The sequence below is a fragment of the Scyliorhinus torazame genome, chromosome 2 (assembly GCF_047496885.1).
Source record: "Scyliorhinus torazame isolate Kashiwa2021f chromosome 2, sScyTor2.1, whole genome shotgun sequence".
Lineage (NCBI taxonomy): Eukaryota > Metazoa > Chordata > Chondrichthyes > Carcharhiniformes > Scyliorhinidae > Scyliorhinus > Scyliorhinus torazame.
The window spans coordinates 49,796,814-49,819,464 of NC_092708.1; the positions used below are offsets into that span (position 1 = coordinate 49,796,814).

The window sequence follows — 22,651 nt, forward strand, 5'->3', positions numbered from 1 at the left end:
GGATTTAAAATAAAGGCTACCCTTAGACTGAATCGGGGACCCAGAGATGTTGGCATCGCATTAACCCTTGCATCACAATGGGTGCAAAAGGATCAGGGGGATGGGATTGAAATGTCAAAGCCAGGAAACTGGACACCAGCATGGAAAAAGGTCGTGGAATTTGTGTTGGGCTTGTTTAAACTGTGTTGCCACCAGTGTTGCCCCTCCTCCTTGCAGGTTCACCGGGAAAATCTCGATTTTACCCATGTTGAGTTTGTAGCCTGGGAAGGCACTGATCTCTTTCAGGAGGGCGATGATTCCTTCCATGCTGCTTTGTGGGTTCAAGATGTAGAGGAGCAGGTCATCCGCATAGAGCGAGACTCTATGCTGTCTGCCTTCTCTTTGGATCCCCCTCCAGTTCTTTGCTATTCTGAGAGCGATCACCAATTGCTAGGGCGAACAGGAGTGGGGACAGCGGGCATCCCTGTCTGCTGCCCCTGTGCAGCTGGAAGTACTGGCAGGTGGTGTTGTTTGTCCGTACGCTCTCCATTGGAGCGTTGTACAGGAGCTTCACCCATGAGGTGAATCCTGTCCTGCGCCCGAACCACTACAGTATCTCTATGTGGTACTTCCACTCGACTCTGTCGAAGGCCTTTTCTGTGTCTAGGGAGACGATCACCTCAGGTGCTCTGTCCCCGGATGGGGTCATGGTCACATCCAGCAGCACCTGATGTTCGATGTTAGCTGTCTACCTTTGACAAAGCCCGTTTGATCCTCTGCAACCACCTCCTCTGGCATGCAGTCATCTAGCCTTTTGGCTAGGACCTTGGCCAATATTTTTGCATCACCGTTTAGTCGCAAGATGGGTCTGTATGATCTGCATTCAATCGGGTCTTTGTCTTTCTTGGATATTAGCGAGATTGAGGCTTGTGCTAGCATAAGTGGCAGTGTGCCCCTCGTCAGCGAGTCTGTGAACATCTCCCGCAGGTGCAGGGCCAGTGCCGTCACGGATTTTTTGTAGACATCCGCAGGGAACCCATCTGGTCCCGGCGCATTCCTAGGGTGGAAGACTCCATTACAAGGTGGGGCACAGGTTCAAGGTGAGAGGGGGAAAGTTCAGGGAAGATGTGCGGGGGAAATTCTTCATGCTGAGAATGGTGGGTGCCTGGTTCGCATTGTCAGTGGGGGTGGTGGAGGCAGGCACAATAGCAACGTTTCAGATGTATTTTGATAGACATAGACACATGAAAGGGCGGGGGAAAGAAGGGATACAGATCATTTGGGCAATAAGTAGTAGGTCTAAATAAGGATCTGGATCGGCGCAGGCTTGGTGGGCCAAAGGGTCTGTTCCTGTGCTGTACTGTTCTTTGTTCACCAAAATGGCATCTTACGCTAAATGTGGGCTAAACTAGTGTTTCAATTTAAGACCTCATCTTATCCATCTCTGAGGCTGTTTCGTGCCAAAGCATCCAGAGAAAATTGCCCCCAAAGCCTTTGTATTATAACAGCCCCTACACTGCCAAGAGTCGATCTGTGACTGTGAAATGCTGTGGAACGTTCTGAGGTTGCGAAAGGTTCCATATAAATGCAAGTCTTTCCATCTGTCATTTTTCAAAATTAAAACTTAAGGAAAAGTTATTTTATGTATTTGGTATTTTGATAAAAAAATGTATACTGAATTTAGCTTTGGATCTCAGCATGAATGCCGTATGAAGTTGGAATAATTTATCCATAGTCATTTATTATTCTTTACTTTTGCAAAAACATTGATAAACCAATATTGGTGAGTCAGAAATTGTACCAGTACTAAAATGATCATACCTGTTGGAACCAGGCACAAATTCGTCAATTTGACAATCTCCGACTCTTTCTGTATTTTTCAGTGGTTAAGGTCACAAAAAGAAGCTGCTTTTTGACCAACTTGAAGGTTGCATTCTGAAATGTTCTTATTTTGTTTTCTTAGCTGCTGAAGAGTGTGTTGAAGGAACTTATGGAAATGAAACAAGTTAAGGAGAATCTTTTGCAAGTGCACTTAAATGGTAAGTCACTTTCTCTAGAACAGTGAGATTCTCCAAAATAGATGTTTGTGCAAATACTGAAGCTGTTAGTTTACTTGCACTGGAGAGAACTGCAGATTTGAGGGTAAAGAGATGATGGAATTTAACTTTCAATTTATCACTGGCGCATAAACCGGCATTGCAGGCTGAGTGCGGTGGAGAATCCATCTATTTTACTTTTCTGTTGAAATTAATAAAAAAACAAATTGAGCAGTTTCGAGAATGGTTTTACACTCCAGCTGTAAATTAAAAATTACCCCCAATGTATTGAATCAAAGTGATTGGCACTCGAGCTCTTCCTTACTACATCATCCCAAAGCATTTGTATGTAGAATATATTGCTGGGACCGAGGCTTTCATGGAGTGCAGCTTTTTTTAATGTGGTGGGGATAGCGAGAGAAAAAAGGATATCTGTTCCATCCACCAGTTTTGTTTTATTTTGATTTGTATTTTTTTGCATTGAAGATACAACTCCGAAGAAAGAAAATTTGATTCTTGGGGACAAACGTAAGAGCAAAAATGATCCATCTCCAGTTAACAACGGCACTGAAACATGGCTTCGGCTGTGCTTTGCGTTTATGTTTAGAGAGGGGGGGGGGTTAACTCACCTTCCTTCTGTCTTCTCCTCGTCACCCCCCCCCCCCCCCCCCTTTCCCCAGGTTGGTGAGTCCTTTGGTTCCTCATCTATCTTGTTTTTTTAATTCTTAATTAACTCCTCGTTGCTGGCCTCGAACAGGTTTTGGAACAGGCCAACAAACTGCCCCCATGTATCTAGGAAGCCTTCCTCCGACCCTCAGATAGCATACTTGATCTTCTCCAGGTGGAGAAATTGCAAAAGGTCAGCATTCCAGTCTGCAGCTGTGGGCGGTGCTGCAAATCGCCAGCCGAGCAGGATTCTCCGGCGTGTAATTAGGGAAGCAAAAGCAAGGGCATTGGCCCCCTTCCCCATGTGTAGATCTGGCTGCTCCAATATCCCGAAGATTGCCACAATTGGGCATGGCTTCACTCTCACCCCCACAACTTTTGACGTTGCCTCTGAGAAGGCTGTCCAGAACCCAGCACGTTTGGGGCATGCCCAGAAAATGTGGGTGTGATTGGCCATACCCCCTGGCACTGCTCACATTTGTCCTCCACCTCCGGGAAAGAACCTGCTCATTCGGATTCTGGTCAGGTGCGCTCTGTGCACCACTTTGAGCTGCATTCGGCTGAACCTTACGCAGGAGGAGGTGGAGTTAACCCTGCTCCGTGCTTCGCTCCAGAGACCCCACCGTACCTCTGTCCCCAGCTCGTCCTCCCATTTTTGTCTGGTCTCGTCCAGTGTTGTCCGAGCTCTGTCTGGTAACTGTCCGCATGTTTTCCCACATAGTTCCCCCCTCCTTGCTGCTTGTGCCTATCAGGTTCTCTAATAGTGTGGTTTTTGGGGGCTCGGGGTACCCTACTGTCTCTTTGTGTAGGAAGTGCTTTATTTGTAGGTGTCTCGTTTCCTGTCCTTTTGTTAGTTTCCACTTCCTCGTCAGTTCGTCTAGTGTCACTAGTCTGTGCCCTACATAAAAGTCCCTGACTGTCAGTGTGCCCCTGTCCCGCCTCCATCTTTTGAAGGTGTATGTCTAGCATGGCTGGGGGGAATCTGTGTGGGGCCAGGACTGGCGCAAATCTTTTCTAGAAGTCCGTCGGGTGGACTTCCGGTGGCGTGGGCGAGCAGGGCGGCCGCAGCAACAAGAGCTCCCGCCGTGGCTGCGAGTCGCGGCGATTTTGGGGAAATCCCCGAGTCTTCACGCACCCCCCGACTATCGTAGCCTTTGGGGCCAGCGCGGCGTCGAGGTCAGAGCAGCGGGGGCGGAGCTACGAGGTGGCAGGCCCGAGGCTAGGGCACTATGTAGGGAGAGTGCTCCACGTCGGATGGCTCCCACCTAGGAGGAAGAAAGAAGCCTGGTCCCAGGGGAGCTTTGGGTGAATGCAGAGGAGAAAGAAAGAAGGTTTAAGGAAGTTTGGTAAAAGTTTTTTTTTTTCAAAAAAAGAATATTGATGAAGGACAGGAGGGTGAAGGGGGAGAGAGGAGAAAAGAAAGAAGATAAAAACAATAAGCCGCAATGTGAAGATGGCGCTGATCTCGACTAACCCTTCTCAGTTACTGCCACTGGAGCTGGTGGGCAAATGCATTGGATCGCGAATTCATATTGTTATGAAAAATGACAAGGAGATTGTAGGAACACTGCTAGGTTTTGATGATTTTGTCAATATGGTGCTTGAAGATGTCACGGAATTTGAGATCACACCAGAAGGCAGAAGAATCACGAAACTCGACCAAATTTTGTTAAATGGAAACAACATAACAATGCTTATTCCTGGTGGTGAACGTCCTGAAGTATGAATGGAGCCCCTGACTAAGTGGATTTGAGTTTCTCCGACTTTTGTTTCCTTATGTTCATTTCTGTTTTTTGACTTTTATTTTTTGTCTGAATTTCCAGACAGTTACATTTACTTTGTATGTAGAAGGAAATGTCTCAGAAGTGAGGTGAATCATGGTTTAATGTATGAAAGACTTGATTTATTTTTTAAAAGAAAAAATAAAAGTGATTTCTTTTACACTTAAAAAAAAAACCAATAAGCCGCTAAAGGATGTGAAGAGCAGCGTCGAAGAAAGGAGGAAACACGGGTTCGCCGCTGAAGGAGAAGAGGAGCAAAAGTGTTGACAGGATGGCGGAAACCGAACTGCGAGGCGGGGCCGCACTACTTACGGTGGAGAAGATGACCGAGGTGATGGCGGTGGAGCTGGAAAAACAGTTAGCGAGGCACATGGAGGCCCTGAGGAAGGAGATGGCGGTCGTGTTGAAGTCATTGGTGGAGGAGGCAATCGGCCCGATGAGGGTGGAGGTGGCAAAGGCATCGGCCTCTCATGGCAAAGAAACAACCCCCCCCCCCGGGTTGCTGCTGCTGCTGGCTATTGTCTTATCGTTCTGCCAGGAAGTTCAAAAACGGTTGCCACCACCTAAAGAACCCTTGTACCGATACGATCCCCTTAAGGCGAATTTCACCCTCTCCAATTTAATAAACCCCGCCATATCGTTGATCCAGGATTCCACGCTTGGGGGCCTCTCATCCCTCCACTGAATAAGAATTCTTTGCCGGACTACTAGGGACGCAAAGGCCAGAATACCGGCCTCTTTCGCCTCCTGCACTCTCGGCTCCCCTGCAACGCCAAATATTGCGAGCCCCCAGCTCGGTTTGACCCTGGATCCTATCACCCTCGACACCGTCCTCGCTACGCCCTTCCAAAATTCCTCCAGCGCTGGGCATGCCCAGAACATATGGGTGTGATTTTCTCTCCCCCAAAGAACCGGCTCATCCTTTTCCCGGTCATATGTGCCCTGTGCAGTACCTTAAACTGTATGAGGCTGAGCCTCGCACATGAAGAGGAAGAGTTCACCCTCCCTAGGGCATCTGCCCACGTCCCCTCTTCGATCTCCTCTCCCAACTCCTCCTCCCACTTACCTTTCAACTCCGCCACCGAGGCCTCCTCCTCCTCCTGCATCACCTGGTAAGTTTCCAAGATCTTCCCCACTCCAATGGGGAGGCACTGGAACACGAACAAAAGCCTTGGGAGCACTGACATCTCAACTGACTGCACCCTACCCGCCAGGGACATCGGCAGCGCTGCCCACCTCTTGAACGCCTCCTCCATTTGCTCCGCTCGCCTTATGAAGTTGAGTCTATGCAGGGCCCCCCAGCTCCTGGCCACCTGAACCCCCAAGTACCTGAAGCTCCTCTCCGCCCTTTTTAGTGGGAGCTCGCCAATCCCCCTCTCCTGGTCCCGTGGGTGAACCATGAACAACTCGCTCTTCTCCATGTTGAACTTGTACCCTGAGAAATCCCCGAACTCCCTGAGGATCCTCATTACCTCCGGCATTCCCCCCACTGGGTCCGTCACATACAGCAGCAAGTCGTCCGCATAGAGCAACACAATATGCTCCTCCCTGCCCCGCACCAACCCCCTCCAGTTCCTCGACTCCCTCAGTGCCATAGCCAGGGGTTCAATCGCCAGTGCGATGAGCAGGGGGGCAGGGGACGCCCCTGCCTCGTCCCTCGATGCAATCGAAAGTACTCAGACCTCTTGTTCGTGGCCCACTCGCCATCGGGACTTCGTACAACAACCTAACAAACCCCTCCCCAAAGCCGAACCTCTTCAGCACCTCCCACATGTACCCCCACTCTACCCTATCGAAGGCCTTCTCAGCGTCCATTGCCACCACTATCTCCGCCTCCCCCTCCCTCACCGGCATCATAATCACGTTCAGGAGCCTCCGCACATTCACGTTCAGCTGCCTCCCCTTCACAAATCCCGCCTGGTCTTCGTGGATCACCTGCGGCACACAATCCTCAATTCTCGTGGCTAAGACCTTCGCCAGCACCTTGGCATCTACATTTAACAGCGAAATCGGCCTGTAAGACCCACACTGCAGGGGATCCTTGTCCCACTTCAGGATCAAGGAGATCAGTGCCCGGGACATCGTCGGGGGCAAAGCCCGCCCCCCCCCCCCCCCCCCCCCCCCATTCGACATATTTCTTGTAGAATTCGACCGGGAAACCGTCCGGTGCCTTCCCCGCCTGCATGCTCCCTATCCCTTTGGCCAGCTCCTCCAGCCCAATCGGGGCCCCCAATCCCGCTACCAGTCCCTCCTCCACCTTCGGAAACCTCACTTGGTTCAGAAAGCAGCCCATCCCTCCCTCCTCCCGTGGGGGCTCGGACTGATACAATTCCTCATAAAAGTCCTGAAGACCCCATTGATGTCGACCCCACTCCGTACCACACTCCCTCCCCTGTCCTTAACTCCCCAGATCTCCCTAGCTGCGTCCCGCTTCCGAAGCTGATGCTGCCAGCATCCGGCTTGCCTTTTCCCCATATTCATAAATCGCCCCCTGGGCCTTCCTCCACTGCACCTCCGCCTTCTTGGGAGTCAACAGGTCGAATTCGGCCTGGAGGCTGCACCTCTTCCTCAGCAGACCCTCCTCCGGCACCTCCGCGTACCTCCTGTCTACCCTCACCATCTCCCCCACCAGCCTCTCCCTCTGCTCTCTCCTCTCCTTGTGGGCCTTAATGGAAATCAGCTCTCCCCTAACCACCCACTTCAGCGCCTCCCATACCATCCCCACTCAGACCTCCCCGTTATCATTGGCCTCCAGGTATCTCTCTATGCTTCCTCGGAGCCGCTCACTCACCTCCTCGTCCGCCAACAACCCCACCTCCAAGCGCTACAATGGGCGCTGGTCCCTCGCCTCCCCCAGCTCTCGGTCGACCCAATGCGGGGTGTGATCCGAAATGGCTATCGCCGAGTACTCGGTATCCTCTACTCTCGCTATCAGCGCCCTACTCATAATAAAGAAATCGATCCGAGAGTAAGCCTTATGGACATGTGCGAAGAATAAAAATTCCCTAGCGCCCGGCCTTGCAAATCTCCAAGGGTCCACCCCTCCCGTCTGGTCCATAAACCCCCTCAGCACCTTAGCTGCCGCCGGCTTCCTACCCGTCCTAGACCTGGAACGATCCAGTGCTGGATCCAACACCGTGTTAAAGTCTTTCCCCCCCCCCCCCCCCCCATTATCAGGCCCCCCACTTCCAAGTCCGTAATCCGACCCAACATGCGCCGCATAAAACCCGCATCATCCCATTTTGGGGCATACACATTGACCAGCACCACCCTCTCCCCTTGCAGCTTACCACTTACCATTACGTACCTGCTGCTATTGTCTGTCACAATGCTTGACGCCTCGAACGACACCCTCTTTCCCACCAAGATCGCCACCCCCCAATTTTTGGCATCCAGCCCCGAATGAAACACCTGACCTACCCACCCTTCCTCAATCTTACCTGGTCTGCCACCTTCAGGTGTGCCTCCTGGAGCATGACCACATCTGCCTTCAGCCCCTTCAGGTGCGCGAACACCCAGGCCCACTTGACCGGCCGTTCAGTCCCCTTACATTCCAGGTTATCAGCCTGATCGGGGGGCCACCCGGCCCCCTCCCCCGCCGACTAGCCATAACCCCTCCTTGGCCAGCCACGCACCCACTCCCCACGGCGGCAGACCCCCGTCCCAACCCCCTCTACTTGCTCCACCTCCCCCTTGACCATAGCAGCAGCAACCCGGTTCCCCCCCCCAGCTAGGATCCCTCCTCGCTGCTTTACTCTTTCCCTCCCCCCTATTGCACTCCTGCAAGTCAGCTGACTCCTGCTGACCCCGGCTACTCCCGCCTCCCCGTCGACTCCTCCCATTGTGGGACATATCCTCCTCCTCCATTACCCATCCACAGGCTCTCCACCTCCCCCTTCCATCCCAACCGCGGGAAACAACCCTCGCTTCCCCGCCCCCTCCAGCCTTCAGCGTGGGGAAAAAGCCCGTGTTTTCCACCTGCCCGGCCCCGCCACCCCTGTCGATGCTCCTTTTACAGGCCCAGTCCCCTCACCCCCGACTCGGGCCTCAGCCTCCCCCCCCCCCTACCAGCCATCCGCCCCTACTCCATTTACTTACCGCCTCCAAGAGCCCTCCCGACAGACCCAACCGTCCCTAACCACCCTCATCGAACCAAACAGAAATAAGGGCAAGGAACCCCCCCCCCCTCAAAGTATAACACCCCAACAACAATCCCCGACCACCCATCCTGACCCTCGGTTTGTGTCCAGTTTCTCGGCCTGAACAAAGGCCCACGCCTCCTCCGGAGACTCAAAGTAATGGTGCCGGAACTTGTAGGTGACCCACAGTCGTGCCGGCTGCAGCATGCCAAACTTCACCCCCTTCCTGTGCAGCACTGCCTTCGCCCGATTGTACCCGGCCCTCTTCTTCGCCACCTCCGCACTCCAGTCCTGGTATATCCGAACCTCCGCGTTCTCCTACCTGCTGCTCCTCTCTTTCTTGGCCCACCTGAGCACGCACTCCCGATCAACAAACCGATGAAACCGCACCAGCACCGCCCGCGGTGGCTCATTAGCCTTGGGCCTCCTCGCCAGCTCTCTATGGGCCCCTTCTAGCTCCAGGGGCCCCTGGAAGGATTCCACTCCCATCAGCGAGTTTAGCATGGTGACCACATAGGCCCCGACGTCCAGCCCCTTCGGGAGGCCCAGAATCCACAGATTCTTCCACCTTGACCGATTCTCCATCTCCCCGAACCGCTCCTGCCATTTCTTGTGGAGCGCCTCGTGCGCCTCCACCTTTACCGCCAGGCCGAAGATCTCGTCCTCGTTGTCGGAGACCTTTTGTTGGACCTCGCGGATCGCCACCCCGTGGGCCGTAGACTCTAACAGCAGCTTGTCTATAGAAGCCTTCATCGGCTCCAGCTGGTCTGCTTTAATCTCCCTGAAGCAGTGCTGGATAACCTCCTGGCCCACTGCATCCATGCTGTCTGGTCCCCGCCCACCGCCATTTTGCTCTTCTTCCCTCGCACCTTCTTTGGGCTCACCACCACTTTTTTAGTCGCCCCGCTCCTGGTCCAAGCCATACACTGTCGGGGAACTATTGCAATCTCCTTCCCACACCGGGAAACGTCGAAAAAGTGCCGTTGGGGGCCCTGAGAAGCGCCCAAAAGTCCGTTTTTAGCGGGAGCTGCCGAATGTGTGACTTAGCTCCGCATCGCCGCAACCGGAAGTCGTACACGGCGAAGTTGAGAGTAACATATAACGCCAAAGACTTTTATTTTGAGACAGCGGAGGCGGCTGAGGTGTTTGTGAGGGCAGAAGGCTTGGGACAGACGTGAGAAAGAAGGCTTGGGACAGACAGGGGAACTGGAAGAGAGACTGTGGACTGTGTTTGAGCAGCTGCAAAATGTATAAATGTTACAACTTTCTTTTTACTGATTTGTATTGCAATTTACTTCTCTTTGCATTGTTACAGAGTTCAAGTTAATGGCGTTCTGTGTTGCGACGGTTAAATGTTATGTTAGTGAATTGTAGGGGTTGGATTGTTGGGTTTGTTTTGGAGTTTCTTTTTCTGGGACTGGGTGGAAGGGGGCGAGAAGTCTTGGCGGGGGAGCCACCCGCGCTAGCGAACTAAAGTCAGTTAGTGAACGGGGGTGAGGTGAGAGGAGGGCTGCGGACGTTGGAGCCTGGATAGCAGGCTTCAATGGGCCTACGAGGCGAGCAAGACGGGGGGGGAAGGGATGGATGTTGGGGGATGTTTTTGTAGGGAAGGTTCTTGGGAGGGGGGGGGGGGGAAGGGGTTCGATGTTAACAATGGACAGGGACGGGTCAGGCTTCTGGGGCAGGGCCCGGTGGTATGGTGATGGTGGATAAGAAAGGTGGGGGGAGTGAGAGACCCCCAGTAAGGATAATCACGTGGAATGTGAGAGGGCTAGGAGGTCCGGTCAAGAGGTCAAGGGTGCTTGCACATCTTAAAAGTTTGAAAGCCGATGTAGCAATGCTGCAGGAGACTCACTTGAGGGTGAAGGACCAGGTGAGACTTAAAAAGGGCTGAGTTAGCCAAGTGTTTCACTCTGGATTTGATGGAAGGGCTCGAGGGGTAGCTGTGTTGGTCAGGAAAAAGGTACGCTTCCAGATGGGGAAGGTGGTGGCAGATCAGCGGGGTAGATATGTCATTGTGGCAGGGGCGCTGGAGGGGAGATTAGTGGAGCTGTTAAGTGTATACGGTCCCTATTGGGACGATGTGGGATTCGCGAGGAAGGTGTTTGGGGCCATTCCCATCTTGGACATGCATGAGCTGATTGTGGGGGGGGACTGGAACTTGGGGCAGGAGCCAAGGTTGGGCAGATCACGGCCGCGCTCGCTGGTCCCATCAGGGGGGGGGCGAAGGCGCTGGCTATGCTAATGGTGGAAATGGGAGGGGTGGACCCTTGGAGATTCCTGCACCCAAGGGAACGGGAGTACTCGTTTTTCTCAGCGGTCCATAAGGTATACTCGCGAATCGACTTTTTTGTGGTGGGGAAGGGTTTGCTGGCTGGAGTCAAGGGGTCGGATCACGCTCCACATTGGGTGGATATGGTGCTGGAGAAGGCGGTAGCGCAGAGACCGGGATGGAAACTGGATGTGGGGCTTTTGGGGAACCAAGTGTTCTTGAGAAAATTGAAAAGGTAATTAAGAAGTATGGAGGTTTCAATTGTACGGGTGAGGTGTCGAAGGCAGTCGTCTGGGAGGCTCTAAAGGCGGTGGTGAGGGGGGGGGGTAATTTTGTTTAAGGCCAGGGTGGACAAAGAGGAGAGGTTGGAGCGGCAGAGGGTAATACATGATTTGTTGGTGGTAGATAGGAGGTATGCAGAGGATGGGGACCCAGCGAAGCTGGAAAAGAAGAAGGAACTACAGGCGAGCTTCGACCGACTGTCCACCAGGAAGGCGGTGCGCCAACTGAGACGAGCAAGGGGTGCAGTTTATGAACATGGAGATAAGGCAGCAGCTCCGCTCCGGAGGGAGGCAGCGGCAAGGGAAATTCTTCAGGTGAGCGATAGGGCAGGGAAGTTGGTGGTGGCTCCAGTGCTGATTAACAAGGCTTTTGAGGAGTTTTATGAAAGGTTGTACAACTCAGAGCCACCCGGGGGAGACCGTGAGCTGCAGGAACGTCTAGATGGGTTGGAGTACCCAAGGCTAGGTGAGGGGGACAGGGCTACATTAGAAGGAGCAATAGTGGAGCATGAGATAAAGGATGTGATTGGGAGGATGTAGTCGGGAAAGGTGGCAGGGCCGGATGGGTTTCTGGTGGAATATTATAAAAAGATTCAAGGATAGGTTGGCATCCCTGATGGTGGGGATGTTTGAGGAGGCGATAGGGAAGGGGGTGTTGCCACAAACCTTGGGGCGGGCATCGATTTCACTGTTGCTAAAAAAAGATAAGGATCCGACGGAGTGTGGGTCGTATTGGCCCATATCACTTCTGAATGTGGACGCAAAAGTGTTGGCGAAGGTACTGGCGGGTAGGCTGGAGGAGTGCCTCCTGAAGGTGATAGGGGAGGATCAGACGGGGTTCTTGAAAGGGAGGCAGCTGTTTTCGAACATTAGGAGGGTTTTGAACGTCGTTATGGCACCGGTGGAAGGGAAGGAAACCGAGCTAGTTGTGGCATTGGACGCCGAGAAGGCTTTTGATCGGGTAGAATGGGGGTGGGGTACCTGATGGCAGTGCTGGAGCGGTTTGGGATTGGACCAAGATTTGTGAACTGGGTAAAGCTATTATATAAGGAGCCGAAGGCAAGTGTCCGCACCAACAATATCAGTTCGAGATACTTTTCTCTCCACCGTGGGACGAGACAGGGATGTCCTATGTCCCCACCGCTGTTTGCACTTGCGATTGAGCCATTGGCCATCGCATTGAGAAGTTCGGGAGTGTGGAAAGTAATAGTGCGGGGGGGGATAGAGCATCGGGTGTCCTTGTATGCCGACGACTTGCTGCTGTATGTGTCGGAACCGAGTGCGTCAATAGGAGGAATATTGGAGCTACTGCGAGTATTTGGGTCTTTCTCGGGTACAAGCTGAACCTGGACAAGAGTGAGTATTTTGTAGTGTCTCGGCCGGGGGTGGGGCAGGGGTGGGGGGCTGCCATTCCGTAGGGCAGGGACTCATTTTAGGTATCTGGGGGTGCAGATTGCCCGGGAGTGGGGGAGGCTTCGCAGGTACAACATCGCTAGTTTGGTGGGGAGAGTGAAAGCCGATCTGGCAAGGTGGGATGGCCTCCCTCTGTCACTGGCGGGTCAGGTATAGGTGGTTAAGTTGCCGCGATTTCTGTTTATTTTTCAATGCCTACCGATTTTCCTGCCAAAATCTTTTTTCAGGGAGATTGAGGGAAGGATGACCACATTCATATGGGGAGGGAAGGTGGCCAGAGTGAGAAAGGTGCTGCTACAGAGCGGAAGGCAGGCAGGGGGTTTGGGTCTCCTGAACCTGTTGTACTACTACTGGGCGGCGAATGTGGAGAAGGTGCGGAGCTGGGTCAGAGGGGTTGATTCTCAGTGGGTCAGAATGGAGGAGAGTTTGTGCAGGGGGTGGGGGCTGAAGGCACTAGCAACAGCGCCGCTCCCGATAGCTCCGGGGAAATACTCAGGGAGTCCAGTAATAATAGCTTCATTGAAAATCTGGAGGCAGTTTCGCCAACACTTCGGATTGGGGGTAGGGTCAAGGGAAATGCCAATTCGGGGGAACCACAGATTTGGGCCAGGGAGGTGGGATGGAAGTTTTCGGAAATGGGAAGAGAGGGGGATTAAGACACTAAAAGATTTGTTTCTTCGGGGTCGGTTTGCAGGATTGAGGGAGCTGGAAGCGAAGTATGGGCTGGAGCAGGGAGAAGTGTTTAGGTACATGCAGGTTCTGGATTTTGCCAGGAAGGAGATACAGAGCTTCCCAGAGGAACCGGCCTCCACATTGCTGGAGGACGTGTTGACGACAGGGGGACTGGAGAAGGGGGCAGTGACAGCGGTGTACGGAGCTATTTTGGAAGAGGATAAGGCACCACTGGAAGGGATCAAAGCAAAGTGGGAGGAAGAGCTGGGAGAGGTTATAGAGGAGGGGGTCTGGTGTGAGGTGCTCCGGAGAGTGAATGCCTCCACCTCATGTGCGAGGTTGGGGCTGATACAGCTGAAGATGGTATATAGAGCGCACCTCACGAGGGCGAGGGGTGGGGGGGGGGGGGCGCTAATCACGTTCACATGTTCTGGTCCTGTCCAAAGCTCGGGGAGTTTGGGGTACTTTCCAAGGTGGTGCGTGTGAAACTGGACCCATGTCCCCGGGAGGCCATATTCGGGGTGTCGGACCAGCCAGGGTTGGAAACAGGTGCAGAGGCAGATATTATAGTTGATTGCCCGAAGGACGAACCTGCTGGGATGGAGAGCAGCCTCTCCACCCAGTGCCCTGGCGTGGCGGGGGACTTGTTGGAATACTTGACCCTTGAGAAGGTTAAGTTCGAACTGAGGGGAAGCTCGGAGCGGTTCTACAAGTCATGGGCACTATTTATTATGCACTTTCAAGAACTGGATAACATCAAACATTAGTTGGGGGGTGGGAGGGTTGGGAGGGGGGGGGATGTGTATATTAAGGGTGACTATGGGTAATCCCTGATTCCTTTTTGTCATTTGTTTATGTAAACATGCGGGCTGATGTTTGGGGGTTGGTGGGAGGATTGAATCGTTGTTATTGTTATGGGGATTGACATATCTTGCTGATTATTGTTTTTTGTTGATGGGTGTAAATGCGGGAGAAAATGTGAAAAAGGAGGAGAATAAAAAAAATGTTTTTTTTTTAAAGTCCGTTGGGTCCCGGTGCCTTCCCCGCCTACATGGAGCTGATGCTCTCCATGATTTCTCCCAGATTTATTGATGTTTCCAGCTCCCCCCGTCTGTCTTCCCCCACAAATTTCTGGCAATTTCATGAAAGACTTGTACCCATCAGGATTAGTGAGGTGCAGTCAAATTTATTTCATAAAGGACATGGAAACTCTAATCCAATTTCTACATGACAGGGTGAAAAGCACATCGCAGGATGAAAGGTAATCAAGAGGTGACTATGAATAATAAGTGGCACATATGAACTGGTGATCAGGAATAGATGTAGAACAGAAGACATATTGGAACTAAGGGATATGTTAACAGCCAGCAATATGATTGAGTCCAGCGGATAGAAGCTGATGCAGCATATGTATAACATATACAGAAAGGAGATGGCATATTCCAAAAGACCAGCACACCTGGGAGATTGTTAAAGCTGGTGTAGGTGGGGGGAAAGCTGCACAATCCTTTCATCTAGTTAGAAGAAAATAAAAAGTCTGTTCTGGAGACCTTAAGTCAAAATGCTATATGTCTCCCAACCTGTACAAGGAGGACCACCAATTGCTCTAGAAATATATGTTGGAACAGATTTATTCTACATTTTAAGGCTTAAAGCCAGAGTTGGTAAATATAATGCACGACTGCTTCATGTCTTGGTCCATCAGGGATCCACTTGAGGTGGTATTCATCTTTGAACTAGTATTTACTTGTGATTTGGACAAAATGCAGGAAATGGAGAGCTTAACACTGCTGGGGATGAGCAACCACAGGATGATTTGGGAGTTAGATGTGCTCAAAGCAGTTTCCAGTGATGATTTGCGAGAGCAAGTCGCACAAAAGGTAGCTCCTGTCAGTCTTTTTTTTTCAATCCTTTTTACCCAGTATTCGGGGAATTTTTGTGGTCAAAACTGTGTAAAGAATTGCTGGCGGAATTATCATAGATTATCATAGAATTTACAGTGCAGAAGGAGGCCATTCGGCCCATCAAGTCTGCACCAGCTCTTGGAAAGAGCACCCTACCCAAGGTCAACACCGCCACCCTATCCCCATAACCCAGTAACCCCACCCAACCTTTTTGGACACTAAGGGCAATTTAGCATGGCCAATCCACCTAACCTGCACATCTTTGGACTGTGGGAGGAAACCGGAGCACCCGGAGGAAACCCACGCACACACGGGGAGGATGTGCAGACTCCGCACAGACAGTGACCCAAGCTGGAATCGAACCAGGGACCCTGGAGCTGTGAAGCAATTGTGCTATCCACAAGGCTATCGTGCTGCCCTATGTTGAAAATTTTGTCAAAGAAGCCTCAGGCTGCCCTCAGGCTGATAGTCCGTTGAGGGAGTCCGAAGGAGGGAAGGTGGCTCTTTCTAAGGACCGGTGCAAACTCGATGGGCCGAATGGCCTCCTTCTGCACTGTAAATTCTATGATTGGTATGGCCGCACCCATCACAGTAGACATGCTGATTATGGTGATGATGCAGGAGTTTCGGAAGTTTGGGAAACAAATGGATAAGCAGTTTGGTTGTCAGGCAAGGAGTTGAGGGAGTCCAAATTCACCATTGAGGAAACATTGGGCCCAATCCAAGAACAGTTGGGAACGACATCAAAAGCTGTGAGGGAACAAGGTGAAATGCTGAAGGGCGCGGAGGAAGTCTTGTCCCAGCACAAGGGATAACTCGCCTCATTGGAAGCAGAGATACTGCTCTTGGAAGAGAGGATCAAGGACCTGGGAACAAAAGTGGAAGACTCCGTAAAATAGGTTGAGGCAACAGAACCTCAGAATAGTGGGGCTGCCAGAAGGAGTGGAGAACCCTAGGTCAATGCAGTACTTTTCACAGATGTTCTCCAGGTTGGTGGGGGTGGAATTAAGTGTTCGCCCCTCCAGAGTTGGATAGGGCCCATCGTGCACTTGGTAGAAGCCATGTGCGAACAAGCCGCCATGGGCAGTGATGATCCATTTCCACACATTTCAGAGAAGGAACGAGTTCTGGAGTGGGCCTAGAAGAATCGTAACATCAACTGGGATGGAAACATAGTTTGCATTTATAACGACATTGGAGCTGAACTAACAGTAGTGTGCATCCTTTAACACGGAGAAGCTGCGCGATATTAAAAAAAGAGTACAGTTCAGGGTGGTGTACCTGGCGAGGCTGTAAGGCACGATGGAGTCGAAAGATCACTACTTTGACACAGCAAAGGAGGCAAAGGCCTTCTTTAAGGAGAAAGGACTGGGACTCAACTGAAGAGGATTGACATTTTTATTTACCTGGAATGTGCGGTGCCCGGGGGCCTTGTAAAAAGGGCGAAAATTTTCCCTCACCTAAAGAATCTAGGGGCTGATGTGGTGTCTTTTTACAGGAGACCCATTTGTGGATGTAAGACCAGGCCAGGCTTCGGAAGGACTGGGAGAGCCACAATGACCTCCTGTTCCCTCCCTTCTGCTGGGGACAGTATCATATTCAAAAGTCACCTCCCAATGGGCGACAAGCGCCTATCCTTCGCAAACCCTGTCTGATCTTCCCCAATAGCTTGCGGGAGGCACCTTTCCATCCTCAGCGCTAACACCTACACCAAAATCTTGGCATCCACATTTAATAAATCGGGATGTATGATCTACACTCGACTGGGTCCTTATCCTTTTTTATGGACGCTTGCATTATTGACTCCGGAAGAGACCCACAGTCCGAGTCCTCAAACATCTCCACCAGTCGCGGCATCAATCGATCAGCAAATTTTATAAAACTCCATCGGGAACCGGCCCAGCCCAATGCTTAACCCATCTGCATTCACCCAATTGCTGTTCTGACCTCCTCCACTCCAAAGGACCGTCGAACCCTTCCCAATCTTCCTCCTGGGAGGCTCCAAACCCTCCGAAAATGTCAACATATCCGCCTCCTTCCGGCAGCTCGGATCGACACATTCCTATAGATTGCCTGAAACGCCCCATTGACGTTATCCGGCGCCGACATTAACCTACAACCCGAACCCTACAATCTCCAAGGAGGCCACCTGCTGCCTCTGCTGACCAGCCAGAAGCCAACTGGCCTTCTCCCCATATACCCCCCTCGAGCGCCACAGCCACCACACCATCTTATCAGTGGACAGCAGATCAAATTGCATCTGCAACTTCTTTCTACTAGCCAGAGGCTCTGGTGTCAGGGTCACTTGAATATCAGCCATTCTCCTCCAGAATCTCGTCCACCAACCGCTGACGCTACTCTCTCGTCTCCCCATCTTCTGTGCCTTGTATGTAATTACTTTCCCTTGCACCACCGCCTTCAGGGCCTCCCGCAGTACCGAGATCAACACCTCCACAATCTTGTTGGATCCCACATATTCATCGATTACGGTTTCCACCTTCACAGAAAATCCCAGATCCATTCACAGTCTCGCATCAAAATTCCACGCCAGCCGCTGGGCCGGCCCCATCTCCAAAACCACATCCACAATGTGCGGAGCATGGTCTGAAATCACTACAGAGGAATATTCCGCATTCCTCACCCCTGGTAGCAGGATTATCCCCATCACAAAAAAAGTCTATGCACAACTACACATTATGCACCAGAGAGGAAAAGGAGAATTTCTTGCCCCAAGGGTGTTAAAAACTGCCATGGCTCTTCCCACCCCCCATCTCCTTCATGATCACTGCCAGTAGAGACTTCGGCTTAGATTGATCCATCCTGGGGCTCCAAACCCCCCCCTGCAAGCCGCAGCCCCTATCCCCTCTTCGCTTTCATTCGCTAGCCAATCGTACTGCGCTAGCAAAGTTCCCCCCCGCACCAAACATCCCTCCAAAACTCAAACACCCCTTAATACTAAGAAATGTAGAAAAAAGATAAACAAACTCCCGAAGCCAAACTGCAACAATTTAAATTACCCCCAACTCTGTACAAACAAGATAAAAAGAGAGAGGGAAAGGGAACAAGGGTAAAACATATTTAAGTACACTTGTTACTGCAAAGTCTCCACACAGACCCATCCCAACCGCCAATCAAGTCCCATGCAAACCCCTTTAGTCCAGCCCAAGTCCTTCAGCTTTGATCAATGACTCCGCTTCCTCCGCCATCTCCAAGAAATTATCTTTAACCTTGTGCGTAACCCTCAGCCTTGCCGGGTACACCATGCCAAACCGAATATCACTCTCAGTACCGTCTTTGCCCTGTTAAAGGTCACCTGCCGCCTTTCCAATTCCGCTGAAATGTCCTGATGTATGCAGATACTGCCACCTTACTTTCCAATTCCCCTTGGCGCAATTAAACTCACTCCTTCGACCAATAGTTGTGCAACACACTATCACCGCTCACGGTGGTTCATTCCTCCGTGGCTTCACCCGAAGCAACTGGTGGGCATGATCTAGCTCGATGGGGGACCTCCTACCCCATCGACTTCCTAAACATCAACTCTTAACTATTCAGTCGGCGTCAAACCCGCCACCCCCTCGGGCAGCCCCACGATCCTAAGGTCTGCCACCTCGACCTATTTTTCAGGTCGTCGACCCTTGCTCTCAAGCCCTTATTTCTTTCCTCCACCCTCCACAGCTCAGCATCTAGCGAGGCCAACTGATTGCTGTGTCGCAACAGCGTCTCCTCTACCCTCTTCAACACCTCGCCAAGCTGCTGCACTATCTCCTCAGCACCTCCTTTATCAGAACCAGGGCATCATCCAGCGACATTCTGAGGGTCTCTATTATTGCCCTCCCATGCCTTGCAAAATGCTTGCTGAACTACTTGTTGAATTCAAGAGCTACCAGCATATCTCCCATGACAGGTGAGGCTCCACCCAATGAACTTGCCTCCACGCTCTTGCATCCCCCGGGGTTCCGCACTTTGCTCTCCTCTTCTGAAGAACTACCCCCTCCCACCTTTCTTAATTAGATTCTTTCTTGGGCCTTTTGACATCTTCTCACCAAACCTCTTGAATGGGACAAATCTGTCCACCAATTGCTCCCGGAAGCCGGGTTAAAAAGAACCAAAGACTCCAGCGGGAGCTACCTTGCATGCGGCCACCTCCTACCTCCTGGTAGAGCTAAGAAATAGCAAGGGTGCAGTAACATTATTGGGACTTTACTACAGGCCTCCCAAAAACGAGCATGAAGTAGAGGTACAAATATGTAGACAGATTATAGAAAAATGTAGGAGCAATAGGGTGGTCGTGATGGGAGGTTTTAACATCCCCAACATTGAATTGGACTCGTGTAGTGTTGGAGGCGTAGATGGAGCAGAATTTGTAAGGAGCATCCAGGAGAGTTTTTTTAGAGCAGTATGTAAATAGTCCAACTCAGGAAGGGGCCATACTGGACCTGGTATTGGGGAATGATCCCGGCCAGGTGGTTGAAGTTTCAGTCGGTGATTACTTTGGGAACAGCGATCACAATTCCGTAAGTTTTAGAATACTCATGGACAAAGACGAGAGTGGTCCTAAAGGAAGAGTGCTAAATTGGGGAAAGACCAAGTATAACAAAAATTCGGCAGAAGCTAGGGAATGTGGATTGGGAGCAGCTGTTTAAGGGTAAATCCACATTTGAAATGTGGGAGTCTTTTAAGGAAAGGTTGGTAAGAGTGCAGGACAGACCTGTCCCTGTGAAAAGGAGGGATAGAAATGGCAAGATTAGGGAACCATGGATGACGGGTGGAATTGTGAGACTAGTTAAGATGAAAAAGGAAGCATACATAAGATCTAGGCGACTTAAAACTGATGAAGCTTTGGAGGAATATCGGGAAAGTAGGACAAATCTCAAACGCGCAATAAAGAGGGCTAAAAAGGGTCATGAAATATCTTTGATTAACAGGGTTAAGGAAAATCCCAAAGCCTTTTATTCGTATATAAGGAGCAAGAGGGTAACTAGAGAAAGGATTGGCCCACTCGGAGACAAAAGAGGGAATTTATGCGTGGAGTCAGAGGAAATGGGTGGGATTCTTAATGAGTACTTTGCATCGGTATTCACCAAGGAGAGGGACATGACGGATGTTGAGGCTAGGAATGGATGTTTAAATACTCTGTCAAGTCGGCATAAGGAAGGGGGAAGTTTTGGGTATTCTAAAAGGCATTCAGGTGGACAAGTCCCCAGGTCTGGATGGGATCTATCCCAGGTTACTGAGGGAAGCGAGGGACGAAATAGCTGGGGCCTCAACAGATATCTTTGCAGCATCCTTGAGCACGGGTGAGGTCCCGGAGGACTGGAGAATTGCTAATGTTGTCCCTTTGTTTAAGAAGGGTAGCAGGGATAATCCAGGGAATTATAGACCTGTGAGCTTGACGTCAGTGGTAGTCAAACTGTTGGAGAATATACTGAGGGATAGGATCTATTCACATTTGGAAGAAAATAGACTTATCAGTGATAGGCAGCATGGTTTTGTGCAGGGAAGGCCATGTCTTACAAACCGAATAGAATTCTTTGAGGAAGTGACAAAGTTAATTGATGAGGGAAGGGCTGTAGATGTCATATACATGACTTCAGTAAGGCGTTTGATAAAGTTTCCCATGGCAGGTTGTTGGAAAAAGTGAAGTTGTATGGGGTTCAGGGTGTACGAGCTAGATAGATAAAGAACTGGCTGGGCAACAGGAGACAGAGAGTAGTGGTGGAAGGGAGTGACTCAAAATGGAGTAAGATGACTAGTGGTGTTCCACAGGGATCCATGCTCGGACCACTGCTGTTTGTGATATACATAAATGATCTGGACGAAGGTGTAGGTGGTCTGATTAGCAAGTTTGCAGATGATACTAAGATTGGTGGAGTTGCAGATAGCGAGGAGGACTGTCAGAGAATACAGGAAAATATAGATAGATTAGAGAATTGGGCAGAGAAATGGCAGATGGAGTTCAATCCAGGCAAATGCGAGGTGATGCATTTTGGAAGATCTAATTCAAGAGCGGACTATACGGTCAATGGAAGAGTCCTGGGGAAAATTGACGTGCAGAGAGATCTGGGAGGTCAGGTCCATTGTACCCTGAAGGTGGCAAAGCAGGGCGGTAAAGTGGTCAAGAAGGCATACAGCATGCTTGCCTTCATCGGAAGGGGTATTGAGTACAAAAGTCGGCAGGTCTTGTTACAGTTGTATAGGACTTTGGTTAGGCTACATTTGGAATACTGCGTGCAGTTCTGGTCGCCACATTACCAGAAGGATGTGGATGCTTTAGAGAGGGTGCAGAGGAGGTTCACCAGGATGTTGCCTGGTATGGAGGGTGATAGCTATGAAGAAAGGTTGAGTAGATTAGGATGTTTTTTGTTAGAAAGACTGAGGTTGAGGGGGGACCTAATTGAGGTCTACAAAATTGAGAGTTATGGACAGGGTGGATAGCAACAAGCTTTTTCCAAGAATGGGGGTGTCAATTACAAGGGGTAGCGATTTCAAGGTGAGAGGGGGAAAGTTTAAGGGAGATGTGTGTGCAAAGTTTTTTACGCAGAGGGTGGTGGGTGCCTGGAACGCTTTGCCAGCGGAGGTGGTAGAGGCAGGCATAATGGCATCATTCAAGATGCATCTAGACAGATATATGAACGGGCGGGGAACAGAGGGAAGTAGATCCTTGGAAAATAGGCGACAGGTTTAGATAAAGGATCTTGATCGGCGCAGGCTGGGAGGGCCGAAGAGCCTGTTCCTGTGCTGTAATTTTCTTTGTTCTTTGTTCTTTGTACATGTCATCACCGGAAGTCCCGCGGCGGAAGTTAGTTGATGAATTTTGGAAGTGGACCGTAGATACTTCAGTGCCCCAACCTTGGAACTCCTGGCAAGCAGGAAGAAGCTGCAAACGCAGTTTGACCTGCTGTCTACTGATAGGGTGGTGTGCCAGTTGCGGTTCCTGATGGGGATTACCTATGAATATGGGGAGAAAGCTAGCCATCTCTTGGTTCACCCCAGCTAAGGCAGCAGGCGGCCTCTCGGGATCAGGGACTCGGGAGGCAGGCTGCTTTCCACCCCGGATAAAGTGAACAGGGCATTTTGCAACTTTTATGAGGGGCTTTACAGGTCGGAGCCGCTAGAGGAAGTGTCTGAGATTTTAAAAAAATTTGAGTACCCAATTTTTTTTTTCCCAATTAAGCGGCAATTTAGTATGGCCAATCCACCTAACCAGCACATCTTTGGGTTGTGAGGGTGAAACTCATGCAGACACTGGGAGAATATGCAAACTCCACACGGACAGTGACCCAGAGCCGGGATTCGAACCGGGTCGTCAGCGTCGTAGTGCCAATGCTAATCACTGTGCCACTGTGCTGCCCTGGAAGTGTCAGAGATGAGAGTTTTTAGAGGGCTTGGAGTTCCCCGAGGTGGGGGAGGAATGCTGGAAGGGCTGGAGGCGCAGTGGGTGTGGCGGAGGTCCGAACAGCGATAGGACAGATGCAAATAGGGAAAGCACTAAGGCCTGACAGGTT

The 22,651-nt window shown here is 51.1% G+C and overlaps 1 protein-coding gene and 1 pseudogene across 3 annotated transcripts in view; both read left to right on the plus strand.

Moving 5' to 3' along the window:
* The window catches only part of orc4 (origin recognition complex, subunit 4), a 140,080-nt gene that overhangs the window by 63,191 nt on the left and 54,238 nt on the right, over nt 1-22,651 (plus strand). For 2 of the 3 annotated variants that reach the window (XM_072471375.1, XM_072471393.1), the window contains 2 exons: nt 1,943-2,018; nt 2,502-2,543. In XM_072471375.1, coding sequence (XP_072327476.1) covers nt 1,943-2,018; nt 2,502-2,543 — 118 coding nt within the window. The remainder of the gene's footprint in view (nt 1-1,942; nt 2,019-2,501; nt 2,544-22,651) is intronic. The other variant, XM_072471383.1, reaches the window with a different exon arrangement.
* On the plus strand, nt 4,131-4,480 carry LOC140407769 (U6 snRNA-associated Sm-like protein LSm5 pseudogene; annotated as a pseudogene).